At 43.1% G+C, this 24,079-nt stretch overlaps 1 protein-coding gene and 1 long non-coding RNA gene across 2 annotated transcripts in view; one reads left to right on the top strand and one right to left on the bottom strand.

Annotated features, from left to right (window-relative positions):
- ST8SIA3 (ST8 alpha-N-acetyl-neuraminide alpha-2,8-sialyltransferase 3) overlaps positions 1–12,496 on the top strand; it is a 44,836-nt gene extending 32,340 nt beyond the window's left edge. Inside the window, exons 4-5 of the mRNA XM_083403109.1 lie at positions 2,336–2,893; positions 6,085–12,496. Coding sequence (XP_083259235.1) covers positions 2,336–2,893; positions 6,085–6,367 — 841 coding nt within the window. The 3' untranslated portion in view covers positions 6,368–12,496. The remainder of the gene's footprint in view (positions 1–2,335; positions 2,894–6,084) is intronic.
- An 8,628-nt stretch (positions 12,497–21,124) lies between these two features.
- LOC310660228 lies at positions 21,125–22,602 on the bottom strand. The gene is made up of 2 exons (XR_014503318.1): positions 22,466–22,602; positions 21,125–21,989 (listed from the first exon to the last, which is right to left on the bottom strand). It is a non-coding gene; the product is annotated as an uncharacterized lncRNA (long non-coding RNA).
- Between the last annotated feature and the right edge of the window lie 1,477 nt (positions 22,603–24,079).

The following is a 24,079-nucleotide window of genomic DNA, read 5'->3' as shown; positions in this document are numbered from 1 at the left end:
TGCCTAGTGTTTGGAAAGGGGGCTCTGAGCATCGCCAGTTTTTCTTCTATGAAGTAGGTATTTTGTAGTGCCCTCAGCAGTTCCTTAGTTTCCAAATGCGCCCTCAGGCTCAGAAAGGTGGGGTGGTGGCTGCTGCTGTAGTTTTTCTCTCTTGATTCAGTCTGTGGAGAAGAACTTCCTTGTTTGTTCTGAAGGGACTTCCTGATTCATTATGAAGTTATTTTTTTGAAATCTTGCCGGGTAGACAAGTGTTAATAATAATAATAATTTTTTATTTATACCCCGCCCTTCCCGGTTCAGAAAACCGGGCTCAAGGCGGCTAACAACAAATTTGAAACACTTACGGTAATTGATGCAACAAAAACAGCATAAAATACAGTATAAGACGTGACTAACAATAAATTCAGAATTCAAAAATCAATTTAGGGGGGAAATCCATCCAATAAACAAAAGATGATCACCAGGGCTAGCTGGCTAAATTAGTCCTATTTGGGCCAGCAAGGAGGCCAGGGGAGAATTAGCTGTGAGATCCCAGTGCGGGCAATCTTCATAAAAAAGGGGAGAGGGGGAAGGAAGGGCGATAAAAGTTGGAAGTTCAAATTGAAAGCCAGACAGAATAGCTCTGGGCCCTGCTGAAGGAAGTTAAATCCTGCAGGGCCCTGGTCTCATGGGACAGAGCATTCCACCAGGTCGGAGCCATCACTGAGAAGGCCCTGACCCTGGTGCAGGATAATCTGACTTCCCTAGGGCCCAGGACCTCTAAACTATGATTATTCATGGACTTGAAGCCCTTTTTCATGTGCCCTTTGTGGAATGTTTTCCCCAGACTTGTCTGGCTCCTTTAGGTGCCAGGCAAAAACATTCCTCTACCTTTTAAACTGTGGTAGGGTATTGTTTTTGTTTGTTACTGGCTTATGTGTTTTTGTGTTCTCATTATTGTAAACAGCCCTGTGATCCTCGGATGAAAGGCAGTATAGAAATTTAATAAATAAAAGCAAAAGCAGCAAAGACCTACCTTTTTATTCCCTTTCTGACTCAGGATTAATTTCATGCCACACAAAAAATTCTCAGTAGGTGAATATTATTATTATTGTTATTATTATTATTATTATTATTATTATTTTAATTACCCCGCTAATACAAATTAATGAGTGAAATGAATGCCTTTTATATCACAAAACGTTTAGACCACTTGATTTTAAGCAAAGAGCGAAACCCTCAAATCGGTTCTGTTACGTGCAATGGAAATTCAAGGAAAACGCAACTTAAATCACTCTGAAAGAAGCTATTGGAGTAGTCCAAATCATTTGCCCATGCATGTGCGCAGAAAATAGTAGATCTAGCTGAAAGGAAACACATGGAGATCTGCATTGATTACTGCAATGCATCCCTAATTATAATTATTATATAAGTGTTGTGTAATCAAGAAGGTTCTATAATCATAGAGGGGAGGGTGGCTGTGAGGAGACATGCCTCTGTCTATCCTGAAGGGAACCTATATTCATGAATCTGTCATTACACTACTTACTGCCTGATAGTCATAGGGAAGGTAAGTTAATGTAGGCCCGGATCATGCGATCTATTTTCAGATGGGTGCTGATATTGACTGTGCAATTTGGACACGTGTACATTAGATTTTTATAAGCATGTACAGAAGCCTGTGGGGTAAGCAGCTAGAATAAAGGAGAGTATTGTCTGAACCAAGCCCAAATGTACTGTGTTCTTGGTGTAAATCAGGAGCGGGGGTTCTTTGGTCCTCCTAGCACTGTTGGACTTCAACTCCCATCAACCCCAGCATAGAAAATGGTCAAGGATCATGGGAGTTGCAATCTTAGCAACTTCTGGATGGCCAATAGCTCTGCATCCCTGTTGTAAATATTAGTATTAGTATTATTCCCTGCCCTTCTTCAAATGACAGGTTAAAATTAAAATATAGTATTAAAAACAAAAGCAGACCACGAAACAAAATGGAATAATACTCAGTAGTATCCCCCGTGTTATGCTCCCAAAGTCTGCTGAAACAAATAGGTTGGAAGCTGCCTCCTGAATAAATATAGTATGGAGACAATCTGATCTTTACAGGGAGGGAATTCCATAGCCAGGGTGTCACCACTGAGAAGGCCCTGCTCCTTTTGGTGAAAGGTGACATATTTCCTGTGGGCACCACAAGCAGTTCAAAAAAACAGGTTGGCTGGAATGGAGGAAGGTGCTCCTTCAATTACATAATTGTGAAATCAGCTCCTTCCTTCCCATTTCCTCAAAGCAAAGATAACAATTCAGCATAAGAAGGAAGACCCATCATGTTCATGAAATGCATGTTCTTTTATTGTTCTAGGCGAGAAATTCTTCAGCATGTTGACGTGATCAAAAACTTCTCCTTGACGAAAAATATGGTTCGGATTGGGCAGCTGATGCATTACGATTACTCCAGCCACAAATATGTCTTCTCCATTAGCAACAGCTTCCGCTTGCTGCTTCCAGATGTCTCTCCTATCCAGAACAAGCACTACAATATTTGTGCTGTCGTCGGAAACAGCGGCATCCTTGTGGGAAGTCAGTGCGGGCAAGAAATAGATAAATACGATTTTGTTTTCCGTTGCAATTTTGCCCCGACTGAGGCATTCCAGAAGGATGTCGGGAGGAAAACCAATCTCACCACCTTCAACCCCAGCATTCTCGAGAAGTACTACAACAACCTGTTGACCATTCAAGATCGAAATAACTTTTTCCTAAGCCTGAAGAAGCTCGACGGCGCCATTCTCTGGATCCCAGCCTTTTTCTTCCATACTTCCGCAACCATTACAAGAACATTGGTTGACTTCTTTATCGAGCATCGTGGGCAGCTAAAAGTCCAGCTGGCTTGGCCAGGAAATATCATGCAACATCTCAACAGGTGCATTTAACTCACCCCGTGATGCTGTTTTTGCTTTCGTTGTAGTTTGCAGTGCAGTTGAGGAGCAGCAGTCAAGAATCGAGGGGTTTTCAAGAGAGGCAGTGGGTTGTTTATAAATTTGTTCATAATAATAATAATAATAATTTATTATTTATACCCTGCCCATCTGGCTGGGCTTCCCCAGCCACTCTGGGCGGCTTCCAAAAAAATATTAAAATACTGTAATACATCAAACATTAAAAGCTTCCCTAAACAGGGCTGCATTCAGATGTCTTCTAAAAGTCTGGTAGTTGTTGTTCTCTTTGACATCTGGTGGGAGGGCCTTCCACAGGGAAGGCGCCACTACTGAGAAGGCCCTCTGCCTGGTTCCCTGTAACTTAGCTTCTTGCAGTGAGGGAACCGCCAGAAGGCCCTCGGTGCTGGACCTCAGTGTCCGGGTAGAATGATGGGGGTGGAGACACTCCTTAAGATATACTGGACCGAGGCTGTTTAGGGCTTTAAAGGTCAGCACCAACACTTTGAATTGTGCTCGGAAACGTACTGGGAGCCAATGTAGGTCTTTCAAGACCAGTGTTATGTGGTCTCGGCGGCTGCTCCCAGTCACCAGTCTAGCTGCCGCGTTCTGGAGTAGTTGTAGTTTCTGGGTCACCTTCAAAGGTAGCCCCACGTAGAGCACATTGCAGTAGTCCAAGCGGGAGATAACCAGAGCATGCACCACTCTGGCGAGGCAGTCCGCGGGCAGATAGGGTCTCAGCCTGTGTACCAGATAGAGCTGGTAAACAGCTGCCCTGGACACAGATTTGACCTGTGCCTCCATGGACAGCGGTGAGTACAAAATGACTCCCAGGCTGCACACCTGGTCCTTCAGGGGCACAGTTACCCCATTCAGGACCAGGGAGTCCCCCACACCTGCCCGCCTCCTGTCCCCCGAAAACAGTACTTCTGTCTTGTCAGGATTCAACCTTAATCTGTTAGCCGCCATCCATCCTCTAACCGCCTCCTGACACTCACACAGGACCTTCACCGCCTTCACTGGTTCTGATTTGAAAGAGAGGTAGATTAAATTTGTAGCCTACTTTTCTTTAGCAAAAAAAAAATAACAAAGAAGAAATCATGATACAGTGGCCCAGTAACTACGTAATTCTAAGCCAAACCATTACTTACAGTAGCACAAGCCAACATGCAGGTTGCTGGAGAGCAGATGAAAGGTACTTTGGTCCTGCTGCCACCCAGAGCTATGCCATGGTTTGGCTTATTGCTATGTGCAAACCCAGGCTTGTAGCTTATCTCCCCCCAACAAACCATGAGTGGTAAACCCAAGAAGAAACCTTGGTTACAGATAATGGTTTGCCTCGAGTTTGACAAACCATGAGCCCAGGTTCGGGTGTAGCACTAAGACAAACCATGACTTAACCCCTGTGGTAGCGGCAGGGAAGGAGTGTGGCGGCTGCCATCTTTGCTCCTGGAAGCCGTACATTTGCTCATTCGCACTCAACATTTGTGAACAATTGTAGCTAATCAAATTCTTATTAAGATAAGATTGTCAGGTCTTTGGCGGTTTAGGTTGCTGGGTAAATGAACAAGGTCCACAAACTCTAGGGAGCTGTGGTATCAGAGGTGGTGTAAGTAGAGAAGTGGCAATGGAAATTGCCACCAGGAGCTACAAAAACATATCTAAACAAGATGGGGGAAAAGACAACCAGACTCGGGATCAGGAATAGACAGGGTGCAGCTGGGGCAGAGAGGAACCTACAGATCTTTAGATGTTAGAATCATAGAATCATAGAGTTGGAATTAAAGGCCTCCAAAGAAGGAGACTCCACCACACTCCTTGGCAGCAAATTCCACTGTCGAACAGCTCTTACTGTCAGGAAGTTCTTGTTGCTGAACTACAACTTCCATCATCCCTGTCCATTGGCTACGCTGGCTGGAGCTGATGGGTGTTGGAATCCAGCAGCCTCTATCAGGCCACAGGCACCCCATCCCAGATCTAGAGGTCAGCTTGGCCATGTACACTGGGCTGCCCCAGAAGCTAAGACTTGACCATTCTTGATCAGGGAATGATCATTGCAGGAACATAGGAAAGCTGCCTCACTCCAAGGCATCCAGATGCTGTCATTATCAGTCAAAACAGAAGTCTAGATAGCCATGTTGGCCCATGAGAAATAGTCCCTCTTGGCGCAGCCCCTTAATTGGGCCAACCAAGATATCACAGAATACTGAACAAGCTCTTATATTGTCGAGATTCATCAGGCTAAGTTGGAAACAGAGCAGTCGTGTGGCTTATATTGAAGACATGAAGTCTGCGTCTGGTCACAGTTTTAATATGGAACAAGTAGCCAGCACTGGGTAGTGCGCTTTAAGTTGCTGTGCACATATCAGGGTTGCTCCAAAAGGTGAAGGAAGGCCCTTAAGCTTACCAGTAAAGGAATCTTTGAAAAGAAGCACAGAAGACAAGAGCTATCAGTACGTGACGGCCTTGGTTGGCCAAGGTTTCCATTTAGTACTGGCACACACGTCATCTTCCTGCGAACCTCTTTTCAAACACTCTCTTACGTTTTGTGCAGTTCAGATGCAAATGTATGGGCAGAGTTTGAGCTCCTGGAGGAGCAGTCCTTGTGCTCTGAGACACATGGAGCTATAATAAAGATTTCCTTTGCCCCAGGTATCAGCCGAGTCTCTCCCCTTTGGAGGGGAGGGGATTTTGTTCATTTAAGCTGCTCTTTCCCCTGTTTTTCTTGTGCCATAGATATCACGTTGCACCAAGTGTTTGCTAGGAACAAGAAGTACAGCAGCAGCTGACTCCTTGTCTCTGAAAAGATGAGAACAGTCAAGAACAGCTAGTCTTTTCGTCTTTTCAGAAATGAGATTCATCACTAGAGCACTCACAAAAGCAGGCATAGGCAAACTCGGCCCTCCAGATGTTTTGGGACTACAACTCCCATCATCCCTAGCTAACAGGACCAACGGTCGGAGTGATGGGAGTTGTAGTCCCAAAACATCTGGAGGGCCGAGTTTGCCTATGCCTGCACAAAAGCTTGCACATTGTTTTTCGATGTCGTGGTTGGCCTAGTAAAGATATTGCCCTAAAAGGGATTTCAAAATGACATTATTATGCATTTCCAGAACATTTCCATTCAATATATATATATAATCCGTTTCCCATGTCATGCTTTCTTCTTATTTCGCAGGTATTGGAAAAACAAGCACTTGGCACCCAAACGGCTCAGTACAGGTATTCTCATGTATACGCTGGCATCTGCAATTTGTGACGAAATCCACCTATATGGGTTCTGGCCTTTTGGATTTAATCCGAACAACCGAGAAGACCTTCCTTACCATTACTATGATAAAAAAGGAACAAAGTTTACGACCAAGTGGCAAGAATCCCACCAGCTCCCTGCCGAATTCCAGCAACTCTTTCGAATTCACGGCGAAGGTCTAGCGAAGCTGACTTTGTCCCAGTGTGCCTAAGGATTTAACACTTGAAGTGCCAAATGATTGTCGTTGTTTTTTAAGTAAAAAAAAAAAGTGCCCAAAATGAATTCACCGTTTTTTTCAAAACAGAATTCTAAATGGAAAAAAAAAAATTAATTTATGGGCAGGGATTTCCTTTGATTCAGAGATGGTCTGAAAGCACCCTTTGATTGCCATCTTTTCAAGCATCGGAGGGTGTCTTTAACATATTTAGCAATGCAGAAGGATTTATTCTATTTGTGCAGTAGGAAAGTCAAAGCTGTTTACAGCAGAAAGTTTTGCATTTCTAGTTATGCTGTCAAGAAGGCTCTCTTTAAAGTATTTTCATAGTCACGTATTTTTCACATTCCGCAAAATGTCTCAAAACGTTGAATGTTAAAACACCTGTGTTTGCTTATTAAGATTCTTGGCTTGTTTTCTTGGCTAACTTGCACAACTCCTCTTAGTAGCTGAAAAACGGCTCCTGAATGTTCTGACCGAATGACCATTTGCACCAGTATTAACTCCTTTAAGGTCAATGGGAATATATCACTGTAAGTGGCCATTGCATTATTCCAAAGATCTTTCGTTAGCATAACAAGCCCAATGGGGAGTGAAATATACTTTCCATGCAGGCATGCAGAGATGGCCCATTGGATACCCAAGGGATGCATTTTGGCCCTTGTCAGAATCTTTTGTGGACTCCTATTTCCATCCCACTCAAGCTTGTCCCAACCACTATGGCTAGGTAGAGAAGATCTGGACAGGGCCAGGCAGTCTCTGACTTGACCTGTGCCGCTCCCAGTGTGCTTCTCAAGTGAGAGAGACTTAGCAAATGCCCTTTGTAAAGAAAGAGTATGCCACCAGAAGTCTCTGTGGCAATACAGAAACTTCTGTAGCTCCCAGTCATATCTCAAAGGGCATCTGTGAAAGCAAGAATTGCCACATCCTGTCCTAGGCCAATTTATTCAACCAAGGGGGCTACCGAACCAACCAACCAAGGAGGTCGCAGCCTCATCCCAGCCAAAGGGCGCAGGCATGACTCCATAGGAGTTCGTTCATCAAAGAACTCGGTCTGGGACAGTCTGGCCCCTGAGGCTGAAGATATTGTCCATAACTGCTCTACAGTTTGAATAGATCACGAACACAATGCTAAAATGCTAGGCCTTGTTGAGACTAGTTAGAAAAGCAACAGATGAGTTTGAGTCATTTGGTTTTTGCCAGAGTTTCTGATGAGTTTGAAGTTCTTGGATCAGGGATGAGAAAGCTCTGTTGCTGTCAACATGGTGCCCTGCCATGTCCCGTCCTGGTCTTCACAGGGGGTACGGCGCAGTGGCGACACCTCACCTCATGCCCCATCCCTGCTGTAAATTGAGAGGATTCGTGAGAGCTCCAGACGAAGGTCTCCATCTCTCCTCATCTAATATCGCCCAAGTATTTGTTCTGACATGACTAATGGAGGAATGCCATTGTTTTCACACCAGGGCTGGGAATGGGTTTTTTTAGATTTCCCGCTAGAAATCTACTTCACTTCTAAACGTCACTGTTGCTATAAGCCGCTGCTTTCCGGGAGTTTAAACCCCAAGCTACATCATGGTGTGTGTGTGTGTGTGTGTGTGTGTGTGTTGTTGGGAGTTTGAGGGTCTTCCCTAACTATACATTTTTGGCATTGTCCCTTAGGGTCGAAGCAGTTACTTAACTTTCTGTTGTTTACAGTTGGTAGTTATGTCAAAACTGGCACCTAGAAAAGTTTCAACTCTGTTTGACTGCCTGTTTGTGAAGAGACTACTCCCTGGATTTTGCAGTGTTGAAAATTCCTTAGCTAGACTCATTTATTAAACAGTTTTAAATTACCTTTTTAAAAAAACTGTCCCAGTTTAGTCAAGCAGCAAGGGTGTTTTTTTGTTTGTTTTTAAAACAAACTTTAACACAAGCATTCATTAAAAGTACCGTCATAAAACAGGCACACGCACCCCCTCCTCATGCAGGAGATAATTCCTCTTTTAAAAGAGACAAACATACAACAGCAGCAAAAACGATGGTTTTGCTTCAAAATTATTTTGCCCATCTGAAGATTTTTGCAGATTTAAAGCAATAGATTGATCAGAGTAGTCAACTAAAATATGTATGATTAATCAAGCATGGGTCTTCTGGGGGGGGGGGATGGGATGGACCATCTTTCAAGTCCTTCCACTTTCCAAAATTTAAGTCTCAGAAACAATTAAACTTGCAACGTATACCATAATCCTGCAGAATTTGCTTTTTCAAAAGGAAATAAATAAATAGTGATTTCAGCTTCGTTGAGTGTGCCATGAGCTTTGCTAAAGACTTCAAAGGCTCCGATCTTTAAGGTCCTCTACTGAAATAGCAGTCCATTGACATTAATGGTCTATCACTGGAGCACCTTGGGGATCAAAGCTATTCAGCCTATATTTCAATATAATCTTGATTGTTTGTTTTAACCTCAAGCTTTGATATTATTGATGTATGGTTCAAAAGCTTCATTGGTGTTAGCTGAGCTGGTTCAGATGGCCAGATCCTGTCCTTAAACACATGCTTCTTCTCTTCCCCTCCACAAAAAATGTATAGGAACTGATTTGCACTTCCATTATTCCACCATGATATCACACTGAAGAAGACCCTACACTTAACATATGTTTCCCAGTGATATTATTGACATCAATAACCATTTGCCATTGTGTGCTGTATTGGAGGCTGATAGTGGAAGAACAGTGTGACAAAAAGAAGTAGCCTGATCCTATATTTGATATATGTGTACTTGGGGAGAAGCAGATAGGAGTTATTAAATGTGGGAGATGAAATGGAAGCCTCCTGACTTGCCATTTTTGCAGATGGGACCCTGAGGATAGTAAGCTCCTAAACAGAGCCTATCTCATTGTGTTAGTTACCCTAGATTGCTAAGGTTTTTGTTTTGTTTTGTTTTGTTGTGGTTTTTTAATACATGTTAATGTAAGATAACCTATAGTGGTCCAGGCATTTGGGGACTTCCAAGCTAAGTCCTAAATTAAGAACTTGATCAGAAGCCAGCCTGGTTATTCTATTTGAATTATAATTGTCATCCTTGACAACAATTCAGGGAAGGCATTCATTGAACATTTGAACAGCACTGATCTCTAATTATTGATATGTTGTTGCATTAATAGGGACATAGTAATAGTGCTTGTGTGACCCACAGACTAATGTGCTTTGTGAGTATCTCTCTCTCTCTCTTTTCTCAATTTCTAGTTGATGACGGTAAGAAATTGCACTGACCACTTGTGTGCTCCTTATTGTATAGCTACTGTTGTTACCAAGTCACAAAGTTGGTCATCAATCCAGCTAAGATGAATTGCTGGGTGTAATGGCCTGCAGTCTTCGAACCTCTTTAACAGAAGCAATCCATTGACCGCAGTAGAAATCCACCCAAGAAAACATTGTGCAGGTTAATTCTTATGGCTCTGTTAAAAGAGAGGAGAGAAAGAGATCCAAGAAAGAAAACAAATTATTCAGACATTAGTAATTGGAATTCAGAAAGGTATTGACAACGAAAGGGTCATATCATAGTCATTGATTTTCATCTGGAATTCGCCATTGATATTTCATAACCTCATTGAATATTTCAGAGCCATAGATTCCATCAGGGAGTCCAACTTCAAAATCAACAGCTCAATATCATCCAAAGCAAATTACTTTTTTTGACGTATCAATACTCTTGGTTTCAGGGCAGAAGTCTTTCCTTAAAGCAAAGTGTATGATTCACGACCATGTATTTCCTATATGCTGCTTTAATCCTGCTTTTGAAAACTGGTGTGATCCTACAGTTGTTGGCCAAAACTGTAAATAGCTTTTATTTTTCTGCTGGCATCAGGTGAAAGGACTTCCACTGTGTTTGTCCATTGCCGAGCCCAAGAGAGGCTGTTCAACAATCATATAAATGCTTGAGTACCATCAGTCCTACAATGGTATGTAACACTCATGCAACATAGATTTTTAAATGAGTTGTGAATTCTGGGGTGACACAACTCCTTGAGTAGCATGGCTTCTAAAGTAGCGTGGGTCCTTGACTAAGAGATTCAAGAGATAGATAGACGCAGCAGAAATGTAAATATAGGGCAGGACTTAAATAAGATGTCTATCAAAACAAACTTTAATCCAATTATTCTAGGACCTCTTTTCACCACTGTACCAAGTGATCCGTTCTGGGCATGAGTGTTCTGGTATGTGCACACAGCTTTCCCACCTGGAAGGTTACGCAGTTCATTTTAGTGGAAGGAACCAGCTAAGCCATGTAGCTTGGCTCCCTTCATTGAAATTAATGGCGGGGCACATTCCATGTGCACAAGAGGTCCATGTGTGCATCTTGGCAGACAGTAGACGTTTAGACTGGGGTGCTTGACATCTTTGCTATTCTTGACAGCATCGTGCATGAAGACCTACCTTGCATTCGCTGAAATTAAATGAGAAACTTGCATTGCCTGTGGTGGAAGGAAGCTCACATCCAAACGTATGTGTTCAAGATGCATGCGTATTCCATTGTCCACATCTGTAACATGCCTTCATTCTCACCTGCAGAAGACCCGCAATGGCATCAAAGAGATATGCATGTGCAAACACTCCGAATGGCAGTCCCCAGTGCATGGGGACTGTACCCCATGCTGGTACACACTGCTGTTTACAACATGTGTTGTTAAGCTCTAGATTTGATTAGGCATCAATAGATAGGCCTTGGTCAAAATAATCAAAACTACCTGTGAGGATCTGATGACTGGGCTGGTGATTGAGACACACAATATTTCCAGATCTATGTACTCTGGCTTACATGATCGTCCATTGTCAATTGGTCGATATAAAATATAGAACAGGCATGCAGAAGGGAGATTGAGATCTACTAGTCGATCTCTGAGTGACTGGCAGTAGATCAACAAAGATTTCTGATTCCCTAATTTCATGGACTTACGCGCTTAGTATCCATCCATTTAAAATGGGCCTGCACAACTTTTGATAGAGGGAACCAAAGGCAGACATTTGTCCAAGCATGGTCAAAGCATAGGAGGTCCAAGGAAGATGGAGGGGGAAAACTTGCCTGGAGCTGCACAGCCAGGGGGAGGGGGCTCCTGACAGACCATAATATGATGAGTTTGTTGAGTGCAGGCCCAATCAGATACCAACAAGTTGTCTACTCCCATTTCTTTCCTTTAAGCATCCAAAATCTCCAAAAAGCCAAGAATAGGAAATCTGAATGGAGGTTGCAAGCAGAGGACAGGATCCTGTAAATAAGTGTGAACTACTCTAAGGAGCTTGCTGTTCCTTGCTGAGTGGCATCATCTTTACACAGAAATCGCATTTTTCAGAAATTCTGCCATGGTCATCAAAACCAACCATTTGTTCTTAAATAGCCATATTAGAAAGTCTTTATTTTTCAGGTAGCAAATGTACACTAGAGTCAGGATTTAATCTCAGGTGAAATGGTGTGGAAAGCTGCACAATGTTTCAAAACGTTTGGCATGGGGGAGGAAAAAACCTGGAGGTTGTCCTAGTGAAGTCAGTGGAGATTTCACTGGTGGGGGAACCAGTCAACAAGCAAGCGCAATTAAATGAATGAAGCGTTGCCCTGATACACAACTTAATTCATTTTTGATGGAGGAGTTGTTCCCAATAGCTTGTGTAGAACTCGGTTCAGCTCCAGGATAGTAAGTATTAAAGATGTATGAAACAGGGCCACACCTCTGAGATTGGAATGTGATCTGTACAATGTAATGTACATGTAAATATTTCGTCCGACTTGTTCATTGCCAGCTAGTTCATCCAGCCAAAATTAAGATGTTTCAACCTTACCGGTTTCAGTGGGAGCATCAGAAACCTCCTCTGAAATCAAAGAGGCTGAAAGGTTGGATCCAGTTTGGTTGGATTGTACACCTTGGTGTGTGTATTTTCTTTTCTTTATTGTTTCCTTGTAGATGAATTCTGCATAGTTATTGTGATTGAAAATTATTGGGGGTGGGGTGCGGGAGATTTGCAACGATTCCTTTTGAATATTTCAACAACGTTATTGTCGGGTGTGGATGTGCCTGCCACATTGACTCATGTGCCAAAACATGATATTGAATGCATTGTTTTTAAATAAAATGTTTTATTGTGCACTAGAAACCCCCAGGCCTTCTCTATCTCTTTGTCCTCGCCAGACTTTGTCGGATCTGTTAGTTGTTCTGGATGCTCTGCAGATGTTCACATCAACACAGCAAGGCAGAAGACTCTACCTCAACAGTGTATACAGTGGTACCTCTGGTTACGTACTTAATTCGATCCAGAGGTCCATTCTTAACATATAACTGTTCTTAACCTGAAGCACCACTTTAGCTAATGGGGTCTCCCGCTGCCACCGTGCCGCCGCTGCACGATTTCTGTTCTCATCCTGAAGCAAAGTTCTTAACCCGAGGTACTAGTTCTGGGTTAGCGGAGTCTGTAACCTGAAGCGTATGTAACTTGAAGTGTGTGTAGCCCGAGGTAAATGCAACAGCCTAATCATGCTAACTTGCATATTTATGTAAAGGTTGCCCCAAAATTGGATGTTCCCTTCTTTCTTATTTAAATAAGTACATAATCTCCACTTTTATTACTTTGTGACCATGGTTTCAAATTTCCATTAAGTACCACCATAACAGTTCAATGTATGATACAGATATCAACCGGAACCCATCAGGAAATAATAATAAAAAACCCGTGTGTGTGTGTGTGAATGAAAGAGAAGAAGAGTTTTGGATTTGATATCCTGCTTTATCACTACCCTAAGGAGTCAGGCTGAGAGACTTCAGAGAAGTGTGACTGGCCCAAGGTCACCCAGCAGCTGCATGTGGAGGAGCAGGGAATTTAATCCGGTTCATCAGATTACGAGTCCACCACTCTTAACCACTACACCACCTTGCCAAGACAGGAGACCACTGGAACCTCTATGTTAAGTTGGCACCAGTGGGTCCACCAGGACCTTCTGTGGCACCTGTAAAAGGACTCAGTAAATATCCCCTCAAAAATACACAGTGGACAGGAGACTGAGCTTCCTACTCGGCTCCTGTTTGCTCCTGCTTAGCCAGTACTGCAGTAAAACATTCACTTAAATATGCCCACATTTCACTGGATGCCAGGACTGGACACGCTCCCTTCTGTTCTAGACAGAGGACGGATGCAAAGGGTATCTCTCTCTGAGTGAGTTTGGTGTTGCCTAGCTTAGGTGCCTTTCTCCCTATTTGGCAGAGAGGTGGCCCTGATATATGAGTCTGCTTGCCCTGTTTTGTGCTCTTGTCATAATAATAATAATAATAATAATAGTAATAATAATAATAATTTATACCCCAGCCACTCTGGGTGGCTCCCAACAGAATATTACAAACATAATAAAACATCAGGCATTAAAAACCTATCCACTCTTCGCCACAAGTTCCTAGGACAGTTACAATAATAAAATGAAAAATTATAAAACACGCAGAGCAGTTTTTTTAGGGGGAGAAAGGTGACGTTGTTACAGTAAGTGCCATATTTTTAACATTTGAGTACCCTCAGAACAAAGCATTGGTTGCAACCATAAAACAAGTGTGGGGGGAGGGGATTACATGTATAGAAACAATTCTGTCCAGTGCTATTTTTCTCGAAAAAGAGGTGCCGGAACTCACCACGAACTTCTCCCTTGTCTTCTTAGAATGGCTATGACGGGGGGGGGGGGGAGCCCTGAGTATGTCACACGCTTACAGCAGCCATTTTGTGCTATAACACAGACTCCCCCACCACAGCAGCCATCTTGAATCAGAATTTAAAATGACCTTTAACAGATTGGAGAACTGGGCACAAGCTAACAAAATGAATTTCAATAGGGACAAATGAAAGGTTCTGCGCTTAGGCAGGAAGAGCCAGGTGCACAAATATAGGATGGGGGACACCTGGCTTACTAGCAGTACATGTGAAAAGGATCTAGGAGCCCTGGTGGACCATAAGCTTAACATGAGTCAAAAGTGTGGTGCAGCAAAAGAAAGCTAATGCTATTCTAGGCTGCATCAACACAAGTATAGTGTCCACATCAAGGGAAGTAATATTCCAGGTGTGGTCTGCCTTGGCCGGACCACACCTGGAATATTGTGTCCAATTATGGGCACCCCAATTTAAGAAGGATGTTGACAAGCTGGAACATGTGCAGAGGAGGGCAACCCAGATGATCAGGAGTCTAGAAACTAATCCTTATGAGGAGCGCTTGAAGGAGCTGGGTATGTTTAGCCTGGAAAAGAGGAGACTGAGAGGAGATATGACAGCCATCTTCAAATATCTAAAGGGCTGTCACATGGAAGATGGAGCAAGCTTGTTTTCTCCTGCTCTGGAGGGTAGGACTCGAGGTAATGGCTCCAAGTTACAAGAAAGGAGATTCCGACTAAAAATCAGGAAGAACTTCCTAACAGTAAGAACTGCTTGACAGAGATAGGAACTACCTCAGAAGATGGTGGACTCTCCTTTCTTTGAGTTTTTTTAAGCAGAGGTTGGATGACCATCCGTCATGGATGTGTTAGTGAAGATTCCTGCGCTGCAAGGAGTTGGACTAGATGACGCAAAAACACAAGGCTCAAGGTTTTGCCAGCCCTTCAACCAGTTCTGATTACTGCAGTCTTCTCTTACACAGAGAACCCTTTCCAACCACATTTAAGCCTTTTCAAAATGGTCCCATATTAGAACAATATATGGCAGGCTTCCTCAACCTCGGCCCTCCAGATGTTTTGAGACTACATTTCCCATTGTCCCTGATCACTGGTCCTGCTAGCTAGGGATCATGGGAGTTGTAGGCCAAAAACATCTGGAGGGCCGAGGTTGAGGAAGCCTGATATTAGAGGTGGGTCTATAGAGAGGGGAATCTTTTCTGCCAATGATTTAGGGCAGCATCTTGGACCAGTCACGAAACTTAGATCCTATTCTGTAAAAATTTCAAGTAGTAACCTACTTTGCAGGACCGTTGTGAAGATGAAACACAAAAAAAAACTTTGTGCATATTAAAACTTCTAGCTTTTTCTTGCACCTCTGATGGTTTCAATCACAGTTTTATATGTTTGTGTATCTTGAAAGTCAACACTACTTGTTCTATCTTAATTCTTATGACTGTACTCTCCACTTACCTGTTTGTAGGTCATCACAAATATCCATATAAGCAGCTATATTATTTCCCCTTGTGAATGTGATATCCCATGCCAACCTTGGTTTTCTTTGGTTTGGTTTTTATGTGTTAGTCTCATGGTGTTCTACTTTGTCACCGGGGTTATATGGTTAAGTTCAATAATAATAATAATAATTCCCCCAAAGCAAAAGTGCTAGAATTGTTGGGTTTGGCCATAATTGTGTGAATTTTAAATGAGTTGTATTTGGCTACAAAAGAAGAGGTCGTTCATGAGGACTTTGATATGAAGAAAAGCATTAAAGCTATATGGAAGAAATGAATGGAGATGCAGCACTATAAAATAGAACAGATCGTGATCAAGGAGAGATCATTCCATGTAGATGAAGAAGAGTTTGGATTTGATATTCTGCTTTATCACTATCCGAAGGAGTCTCAAAGCGACTAACAATCTCCTTTCCCTTCCTCCCCCACAAGAAACACTCTGTGAGGTGAGTGGGGCTGAGAGACTTCAGAGAAGAGTGACTGGCCCAAGGTCACCCAGCAGCTGCATGTGGAGGAGCGGAGACGCGAACCCGGTTCACCAGATTACGAGTCCACCGCTCTTAACCACTACACCACACTGGCTCTCATTCAGATCATTCAGTTCTCTCCCCCCCCCCTTTTTTTATAGTTGTTTGATATAATACAATGCACACCTTCAAAAACTGAATATCTTACAGATTACCTTTGTAATACAAAAATACACTGTACTTTTCCGTGTATAAGACTATGTTTTATTCTTTAAAAAATATGCTTAAAAGTGGGGGTCGTCTTATACATGGATAGTGCACAGGGTGGACATTTGATTGGTTGCTGCCACGGCTGTCAGGGCTATTGGGCGTGTTATTGGTTGCTGCATCAAGGGCTGGTGTTGATTGGCTGATGTTGCGGCAATTGGGTGAGGGGACATACGAGAGGCAGATTTTGCACTGTGTGCCACCGAGTGGTTTTTGGCAATCCCACCTTAAAAAAGCTCAACAGGGGGTGTCTTATACATGGCAGCATCTTATGCAGAGAAAAGTACGGTGTATTTACTCTAGGGTTGGTGTGATTTTAATGAACAGCGTGTATCAACATGGACAAATGGGCACATTTGCACAGAGACATAGGGAACCCACACAATCCACAGCGGATTTCAATTACTGTCCCGTCGATATGGAGAATTACAGTACCAACTGATAGCTGACAATGTGAAGACTGAAGAAGTTTCGTGCATCACATGACCAGTATGCATACTCCCTAAGTCGGGGATCCAAACGGTGACCAGACCATATACACATGCGCCAATTTTTGTTGCTAGCTTGTGCACATTCTTCAACATCACTTGGAAACTCTGCATTTTATCATTATCATTAGCGGGTGGTGCTGTGGGTAAAACCTTAGTGCCTAGGACTTGCCGATTGTATGGTCGGCGGTTCGAATCCCCGCGGTGGGGTGAGCTCCCGTCTTTCGGTCCCAGCTCCTGCCCACCTAGCAGTTCGAAAGCACCCCTAAGTGCAAGTAGATAAATAGGTACCGCTTTATAGCGGGAAGGTAAACGGCGTTCACCCACCAGAGCAGCTTTGTCACACTGGCCACGTGACCCGGAAGTGTCTCCAGACAGCGCTGGCTCCCGGCCTCTTAAGTGAGATGAGCGCACAACCCTAGAGTCGGACACGACTGGCCTGTACGGGCAGGGGTACCTTTACCTTTTATTATATTCATGAGCCTCTGTGCAACAGAGTCCTCTGAGCAAATCACAAATAATATATCGGTTTAGCACAATTATAGAATGCAATCAAAAAAGCACTGAAAGCCAATGACCAAGGCAGCTTCGTGACCAGGAAGTGTGCAAACCGCTGTCAGTTTATGTGCGTTCTCTGTACCTTCGATAGAACACACACCACTATTAGTGTCCTTTGCTGTTTTACCATTGATCGCAATGTGTGCATGAATGTGCATGCGTCCGGGAGAATCCCTGCCTTAGCTCGCCCTGAATTAGATCACACCATTTCCTTTCTTTCGACCCACTGGTCTTCGAAACGAAAAGGCCTATGCTAATAGAAAGGACCTCGCTTGGCCAGGCCTGAAGGTGCTGACCTTTGCTTGCCTGTGCCCTGGGAGGCAAAGGGTGGGGTGAAATCAGGCTGTCTATGGATAAAGGCAGCTCATTAGATCATCACCTCTGAGATGCTGCATTGAAAGTGCAGCAGGCTGTATCGAGGACTTCCTAATGCCAGCCTCCTTAAGGCAGAAGCCATTTGTATCCGGTGACAGTGGGGCAATCTCATATAAAAGGTCAGCCTCAAGTAGAGTTACCAAGTGACCAGGAAGTCGGGGGGGGGGGTATCCTGAGCCCTTAACTGCAGAAATAAGAAGGTGAATATTTTTCCCCCAGCAAGGAGAAATAGATACGTTCCCTTGTTAATGCTTGCCTGCTGAAGTCACAAGTACCATGGGCCGCAGAAAAACTGGCAATTCTCAAACTGTCATCCATGCAGCACAAGTCCAGTTCTGCTGGGAAGATTTTTGAACAGTGAAGAATATCTGTATTTGATCTTGTGATCGGTTGATTTTCTGATTGTGACAGTTTTAACAAGGGACAGCCTGCTAACAGGCTAACAAAACTCTGGCCTAGGAACCATGGTTTTCATAATATGTCACTGGTTTTGATGAAATGCACCAAAAAAGTATGGGATTTCTCTTTTGGAATTACAGGAACAAAATCCAAAAACTAATGGACAGGATACTTTTGGAGAAGGAAGCCAGGTGGATTCTGAGGTTGACATCGTGGCTCTTATAGGCTTTAATAAGATTCTGGGGTGAATACCATAACTTTGAGATACAGCTATTTGGAATTTGGAGTAGTTGGGGAGGTATATTTAGCCCTAGTTGCTTGATTTAGTATAACAAAACAATACAACACTTTTAAATGTTGAATCATTATTTCACCAAGCAAGTAATCAGTCTTAACATTCATTTTCAATCTAGTATAATAAGTATTAGAATACTTTTTCTTGATCACTGTGTATTTCGCTTTCTGAAAAAGATCAATGTAGGGTGTTAGTTGCTCATGTGCTCCTTTTAAAGTCAATTATGGTTTTATATACTTTACATCGTATCTATAGACTTATATCATAGGACACTATTCAGCTCTGAAGTTTAATATAGATTCTTAAAACAGATTTCGGATTTCCCTGTTGAAGAACCAGCGGGGTCTGAAACGTGCTAGATTAGCATGTTTTGTCTACCTGCTGGTTTTTGTTCCTGCTTCCAACTGGTTTTGATGATGATGATGATGATGATGATGATGATGATGGAAAAACAAGTTTATTAAATGCTAAACCAGGACCCACAGCAATTCTCAAGGAATGCACACACACAAACCACTTGAGGATTCCTGCTTTGGTTTGAAGGAATAGGGGCTGGGCAGGGAGCAGGAGATAGCATGTATGGGCACAACCTTTTTCGAATATCTCACATTGGCACGCCACAGAAAATGCCCATGTGCAGAGGTTGTGGGTGATTTCTTCCACTGTAAGAAAACTGTAAGATATGAAATGGTTATAGCTTTCTCCTCAACCAGCTCCTGGAAATCTTGTGGAATCGGTCAGGAAATAACCCTTGCAGGACACCCTGTTCCAGGACTTCAACTGGATGAATGTACAGAATGGGAGGGAAATAATCTGACCAGACTGCTGCGATCAGTTCAATAAACCAATAGAGAAAAATCTGGATTCACACAAGCCAGCACTAGATAGATGGCAACAACATTCCACATTTACACAGCAAGCTCCGAGTGTTGCAATCATTTCACATATATTATCTTGGCTAAACTTATGACAGTCCCATAAAGTGGGCCAGGATTGTTGCCTACGTACGGGTAACTCGCAACTTACCCACATTTAACTTGTGTGCATTCAGCTTTACATCCTTGGCAATCAAAAATTTAAAAGGAGTCAGAAGAGGGGTGGGCATCAGGGAAAAAAGACTTCGGCAAACCCACCCACCATAAAACCCAGTGGTTTTTGATACTGTGTGTTAATGGCTTTACGCACTAACCCTGGAAAAATAACCCCAGCGTAAGTTGAGCATTGCCTGTGTTGCTAGTTAGGACTGAGGGACAGTGACTTGTCCAGAGCCCTCCTCTTTAAATTCCTGGCATGGGCAATAAATAAAAATAAAAAATTGTAAAGTTGGCATGGGCAAAATTTAACCCAAGAACTTCTTGGCAATTGTGCTCTAGATAAACTGATTGTATGGGAGCAACATAGATTTTAATTGAGGGCCATGCTGTATCTCAACAACAACAGCTGCGTCTAGTCCACAACTGGATCTTGGTTTGGTTGGGATATTTCTTTCCGGTGGACAACTTCACTTCTCTTTGGAACGTATTACGGACAGTGTAGTTCCACGGACAGCAAGTTTCTGCAAAGCCATTGCTATCTGTAGCCTTGGGAAGACCAAATATAAACCTGCAGTCCAGAAAGTTTTAGGTTATCTCTCTGTAACTCAACATATTTATATGTACCTATCCAACTGAAGTGTTTGGTGATATTATCTACCAGGGCAGAAACAAAGACAAAGATAAAAGTTCAAACTATGCAGAAACATTCTGCTCCATTGAAACCCAGGGGGAGTTTTGCTGATGACTCCAGCAGCAAAAGGATTTCAGCACTGCAACACACCACCTGTTTATACTCCGAAGCAGGCAAGGCTCAGTGCAACGGGACTCTGAACCCCTATCTGAGTGCAGAAAGGAGGCCTAATGCTGTTTGCTCAGAAGTAAATTCTACCGAGTTCAGCTTGGCTTACTCCAGGAAAAGAATACAGAGGAGGACTGCATCTTCAATTATGGGAGCAGGGAGGGATATGAAAGGGTCGTGTTTTCTGATGTTTGCCAGTGTGTTTATTGCACTGACCTAAACTGCCTGCTAGATTCTTCCTCCTTCAGTTGAAAAGCTAAAACAGCTAAGAGCCTTAAATAAACAGATTTATTGTAGCATTCGCTTTCCTGGTTTCCTGGTTTCGCCTCCTTTCTGAGTTTCTCCCAAAGCCGCTTGTCAGAGAATCCCAAATCAGCCAAGGATGAAGAATCTTCCGCAGGGAGGGTCTCCTTTTCCGTGGCTGCTTCAGGGGGCGGGGGCTCCGCGGGAAGAGAGAAAGAAGTGGGAACTGGGGTCCCAAATTTGCCCTGGTCTCCTTCGCCCATTGCTTGCAGCCGAGAAGAAAACCTTTCCTTGGGAAATGCCAATTGTGTACTGTTGCGGGGGGGTCCCTTATTTGGCATGGGAGCTCTCCTTCTGCCTGGCCGATTCCGGGTATTCCCGAATAGTTTTAAACTATACATTTGCCTACAAAAATAGCATCTTCCGAACGGATGGAAGGGCAGCTACAAAAATCACAATTCTGGGTGGGTTGTTTCTTTTTTTACACCCCTCCTCCATTTTTCCTTTCAGCTTCCCATCTCCAGGACACGTCTTTTCTAACATTTCTGACACTCTTAGTAGACAGCTAGATCTCTCTTAAAACCAGAAATTTCCAGGAAAAGTTGGGACAGCCATATATATATTTATATGGCTAGTCTTTTGTGCAATTAATAAATGTCAGAGAAATGAGAGATAGATATACACATTTTAATCTATGTGTAAACATAAAGCATGCATGAATTATATTTCTTATTATTCATATTGCACCCTCCTCAACGCAGGCTGGCAGATTTAAATATATACCTCATGAAGTCCACTACAAACCGATCTTTTACAAACCTCTTTCAGTATAGGTATAGCCAGGATTTCTCCTACTCTGAGCTGTAGGATCTTACACAGTTTTATATATATATATATATTTAAAGTCAGCGAATGGAAAACGAAGAATTAGACTCAGCTAAGTCACCGCATCAAAAATAAAAAATAAAAAGTTTTCCATATCGCCGACCACACCGAGGTCCAAATCCAGCAGGAACTGCCGAGTAGGTTTTCATTGTGCGTTGGATTTAGATGGATCTCTGAGCCAATTTGAACTGAATTCCGCTCGAGTGCTTTCCGGATCGAGCTGCAGGAAAGCTCACGAGCCGGTTTACAAGGCTTTGATTTGCTCGATTAATTGGAAGTTTACTACTTTCAACAAAAGTTACTACCGAGGAGTTGAGGGAAGTGCTTTCGGGATCTTGGAAAGGTCTTTGCGTGGAGCGCGAAGCCTTGAAGAAATTCGTTGGATGTCAGGAAAACTCTTCAAGCAAACACCCGAGAGTTAAAAATATATATATACAAATTTCCTTTGTTCCCATACCGGCTTAGAAAGATATTTCCAAAAATATAGTTTTTCGGGCACCTTCCACCGAAAAGAGCTGAAACCTAGTGAATTTTTCATGCTATTCTTAAAGTTGCCAAAGACCTCAGATCGAAGCAGGCTTTCCTATAGCTCAGAAAGAGCCGCTGCCTGTAGATTTATCGTTTCCAACAAGTGGGAAACTTTCCCCTAAAGTAAAAAAGAAAGAAAGGAAATTATTTATAGCTCAAACTTCTCGGGTTTAAAATTCGTATGTCCTCCTCCTCCTCTCCCTCTCCTTCCCTTAAACTTCAGAAAGAGAGACGTCGGCTGGATTTCTCTTTCGGATTTCTCACAAGTAAACGTGAAATGTCCTCGACCAGCGAGCGAGTGCACCCCAAAGTGGCGATAAATTAAAAAATCGCGGCCCGAGTTTCTCCTCCGAAGCCAGCTTCCGCTTTCGGAGAGTTAAATTTGTCCCTTTGACAATCAGCAGCAACTTTTGCCTTCCTTTTGAAAGCGCAACAAAAAGATTTCACGCCCAACTTGAGCGGAACAAAGAGACCTCGCGCCGCTTTGCTTCGGGACCCCCCCGCCGCCCCGCCCGCCCCCTCCTCCCGTGTTAAACGTAGGGTGAGTCGCTTGTTAGGGGGGGATGAGAGAAGAAGACTCAATTTTATACATACTTTCTTATTTGAGGGAAGGGTATCCCTGAGTTGTAATCAGGAGAGGACTGCGGGTTTGAAAGGAAAAGGAAAATTCGGGATCTCTCCATAAAGGACGTTAAAAGCTTTCAGTCTCACTGGATTTTTTTATTTAATTTTTTTTTTTTACTAAAATGTTCAGAAAGAAAAAAAGAAAGAAAGGTTATAAAATAAGCCACGTAGATAAATAAAGTATTATTAAATAATCCATATGCAGAAAGTATATAGAAATAAAATGTAGACAGAGGTGTGTATAAGAATATATAAAAGGACGTACACATATAAAGTCTAGTTGAACAGTCTCACAAATAAAGCATGCATAAGATAAAACTGGGTATGTTTAAGAAAGGTACTGCGTAAGATGTAAGAAATGGAGAGGTTCTATAGCTGGGTTAAAGTGGCCTTTGAATTTAAATAACTAAAACGCATTGTATTGTATTGTATTGTATTGTATTGTATTGTATTGCTACCCCCAACTTGCGTGTGCTCCTGGGGAGTCTGGTGTATGAATGCACACATGCAGGTCAGCACAGGGGTACACACACCTCGCGTACACAAGCCTCACACGGTGGGGTCAGCATCCCAGTTAAACCAAATTCTTTGGCGTTCAGCCGATGGAGTCCTCTTGGAAATACAAACAGCACCGGAATCGAATCAAGAGGACGATGGAAACGGCAGCCTGCTGAACTCCTGGGGTGTCTTCAGTTTAATGGGAGGGACAGGGGCAAAATGTCACCTCTCTTTCACCATACACCCCCTCCCATTTCCCCCTTTGAGGCTTTCAATTGGAAAGTTTCCCTCTGTTCATAAAGGGAGGCTGCTTCCTCGCCCCCCAAGTGCTCTTGCGCCCAAAAGCGGCAATCGTATTAGCCACCAGTACTGTAAATCGCATTTTTCCCTTTCCAAAGGTCTACGGGGTTGACGCCAGAGTTAAGGTCATACTTCGAGTTAGACGCGTGGGTTTTAATGGGACTTAAGTAAGCCATGCCTAACTTACTTTATGTGCGATTAAGTCTGGATCCAGCCCTAAAGCTTTCCTCTGCTTTCAAAGAAACCTGTGGCCTTTTCTTTCTTTCTTTTTCCCCTTCCACGCTCAAAACCCAAAATAGTATAATTGAGCTATCTTGATGCAAGGATTTAGAAGGCTGCGCGCTCTCCCCTCTTTCTTTCGCCCTTCTTTATTTCTTTTCTGTCGAATTTGAAACTCTCCCTGATGTCCTCCTCGGTGGGTTAGAATAGAAACAGGATTAACTTTCTCTGACCTTAAAAGAAGGTGACGTTTCCATCTAGCGATTCCCAGCAGCAAGAAACAGATTCCTGGAGGAGGGAGGGGTGCCGGGTTGGTGGGGTTGGTTGGAGGGGTTGAAAAGGGTGGAGAGGGTGAATTGAAAAGAGGGCAGCTTTAACAAAACAAAAGATGGCCACAGGGTTGCCAGAGATAAGATTGTCCCGCCAAACAAGGAGAGAGGGAGACAGAGAGAGAGAACTCCTTTCGAAGTTACTGATTAAAACTGGGAGGTGGGAAATAAGGGGGTGTTGGACGGAGAGAAAGGAGACCCTCACACACATACGAAAAAATAAGCCCTTTAAACCTCG

Source organism: Podarcis tiliguerta, assembly GCF_965153285.1.
Source record: "Podarcis tiliguerta genome assembly, chromosome: 11".
Lineage (NCBI taxonomy): Eukaryota > Metazoa > Chordata > Lepidosauria > Squamata > Lacertidae > Podarcis > Podarcis tiliguerta.
Note: the sequence above shows the minus strand (reverse complement) of the source record. Positions and strands in the feature narration are given on the sequence as shown.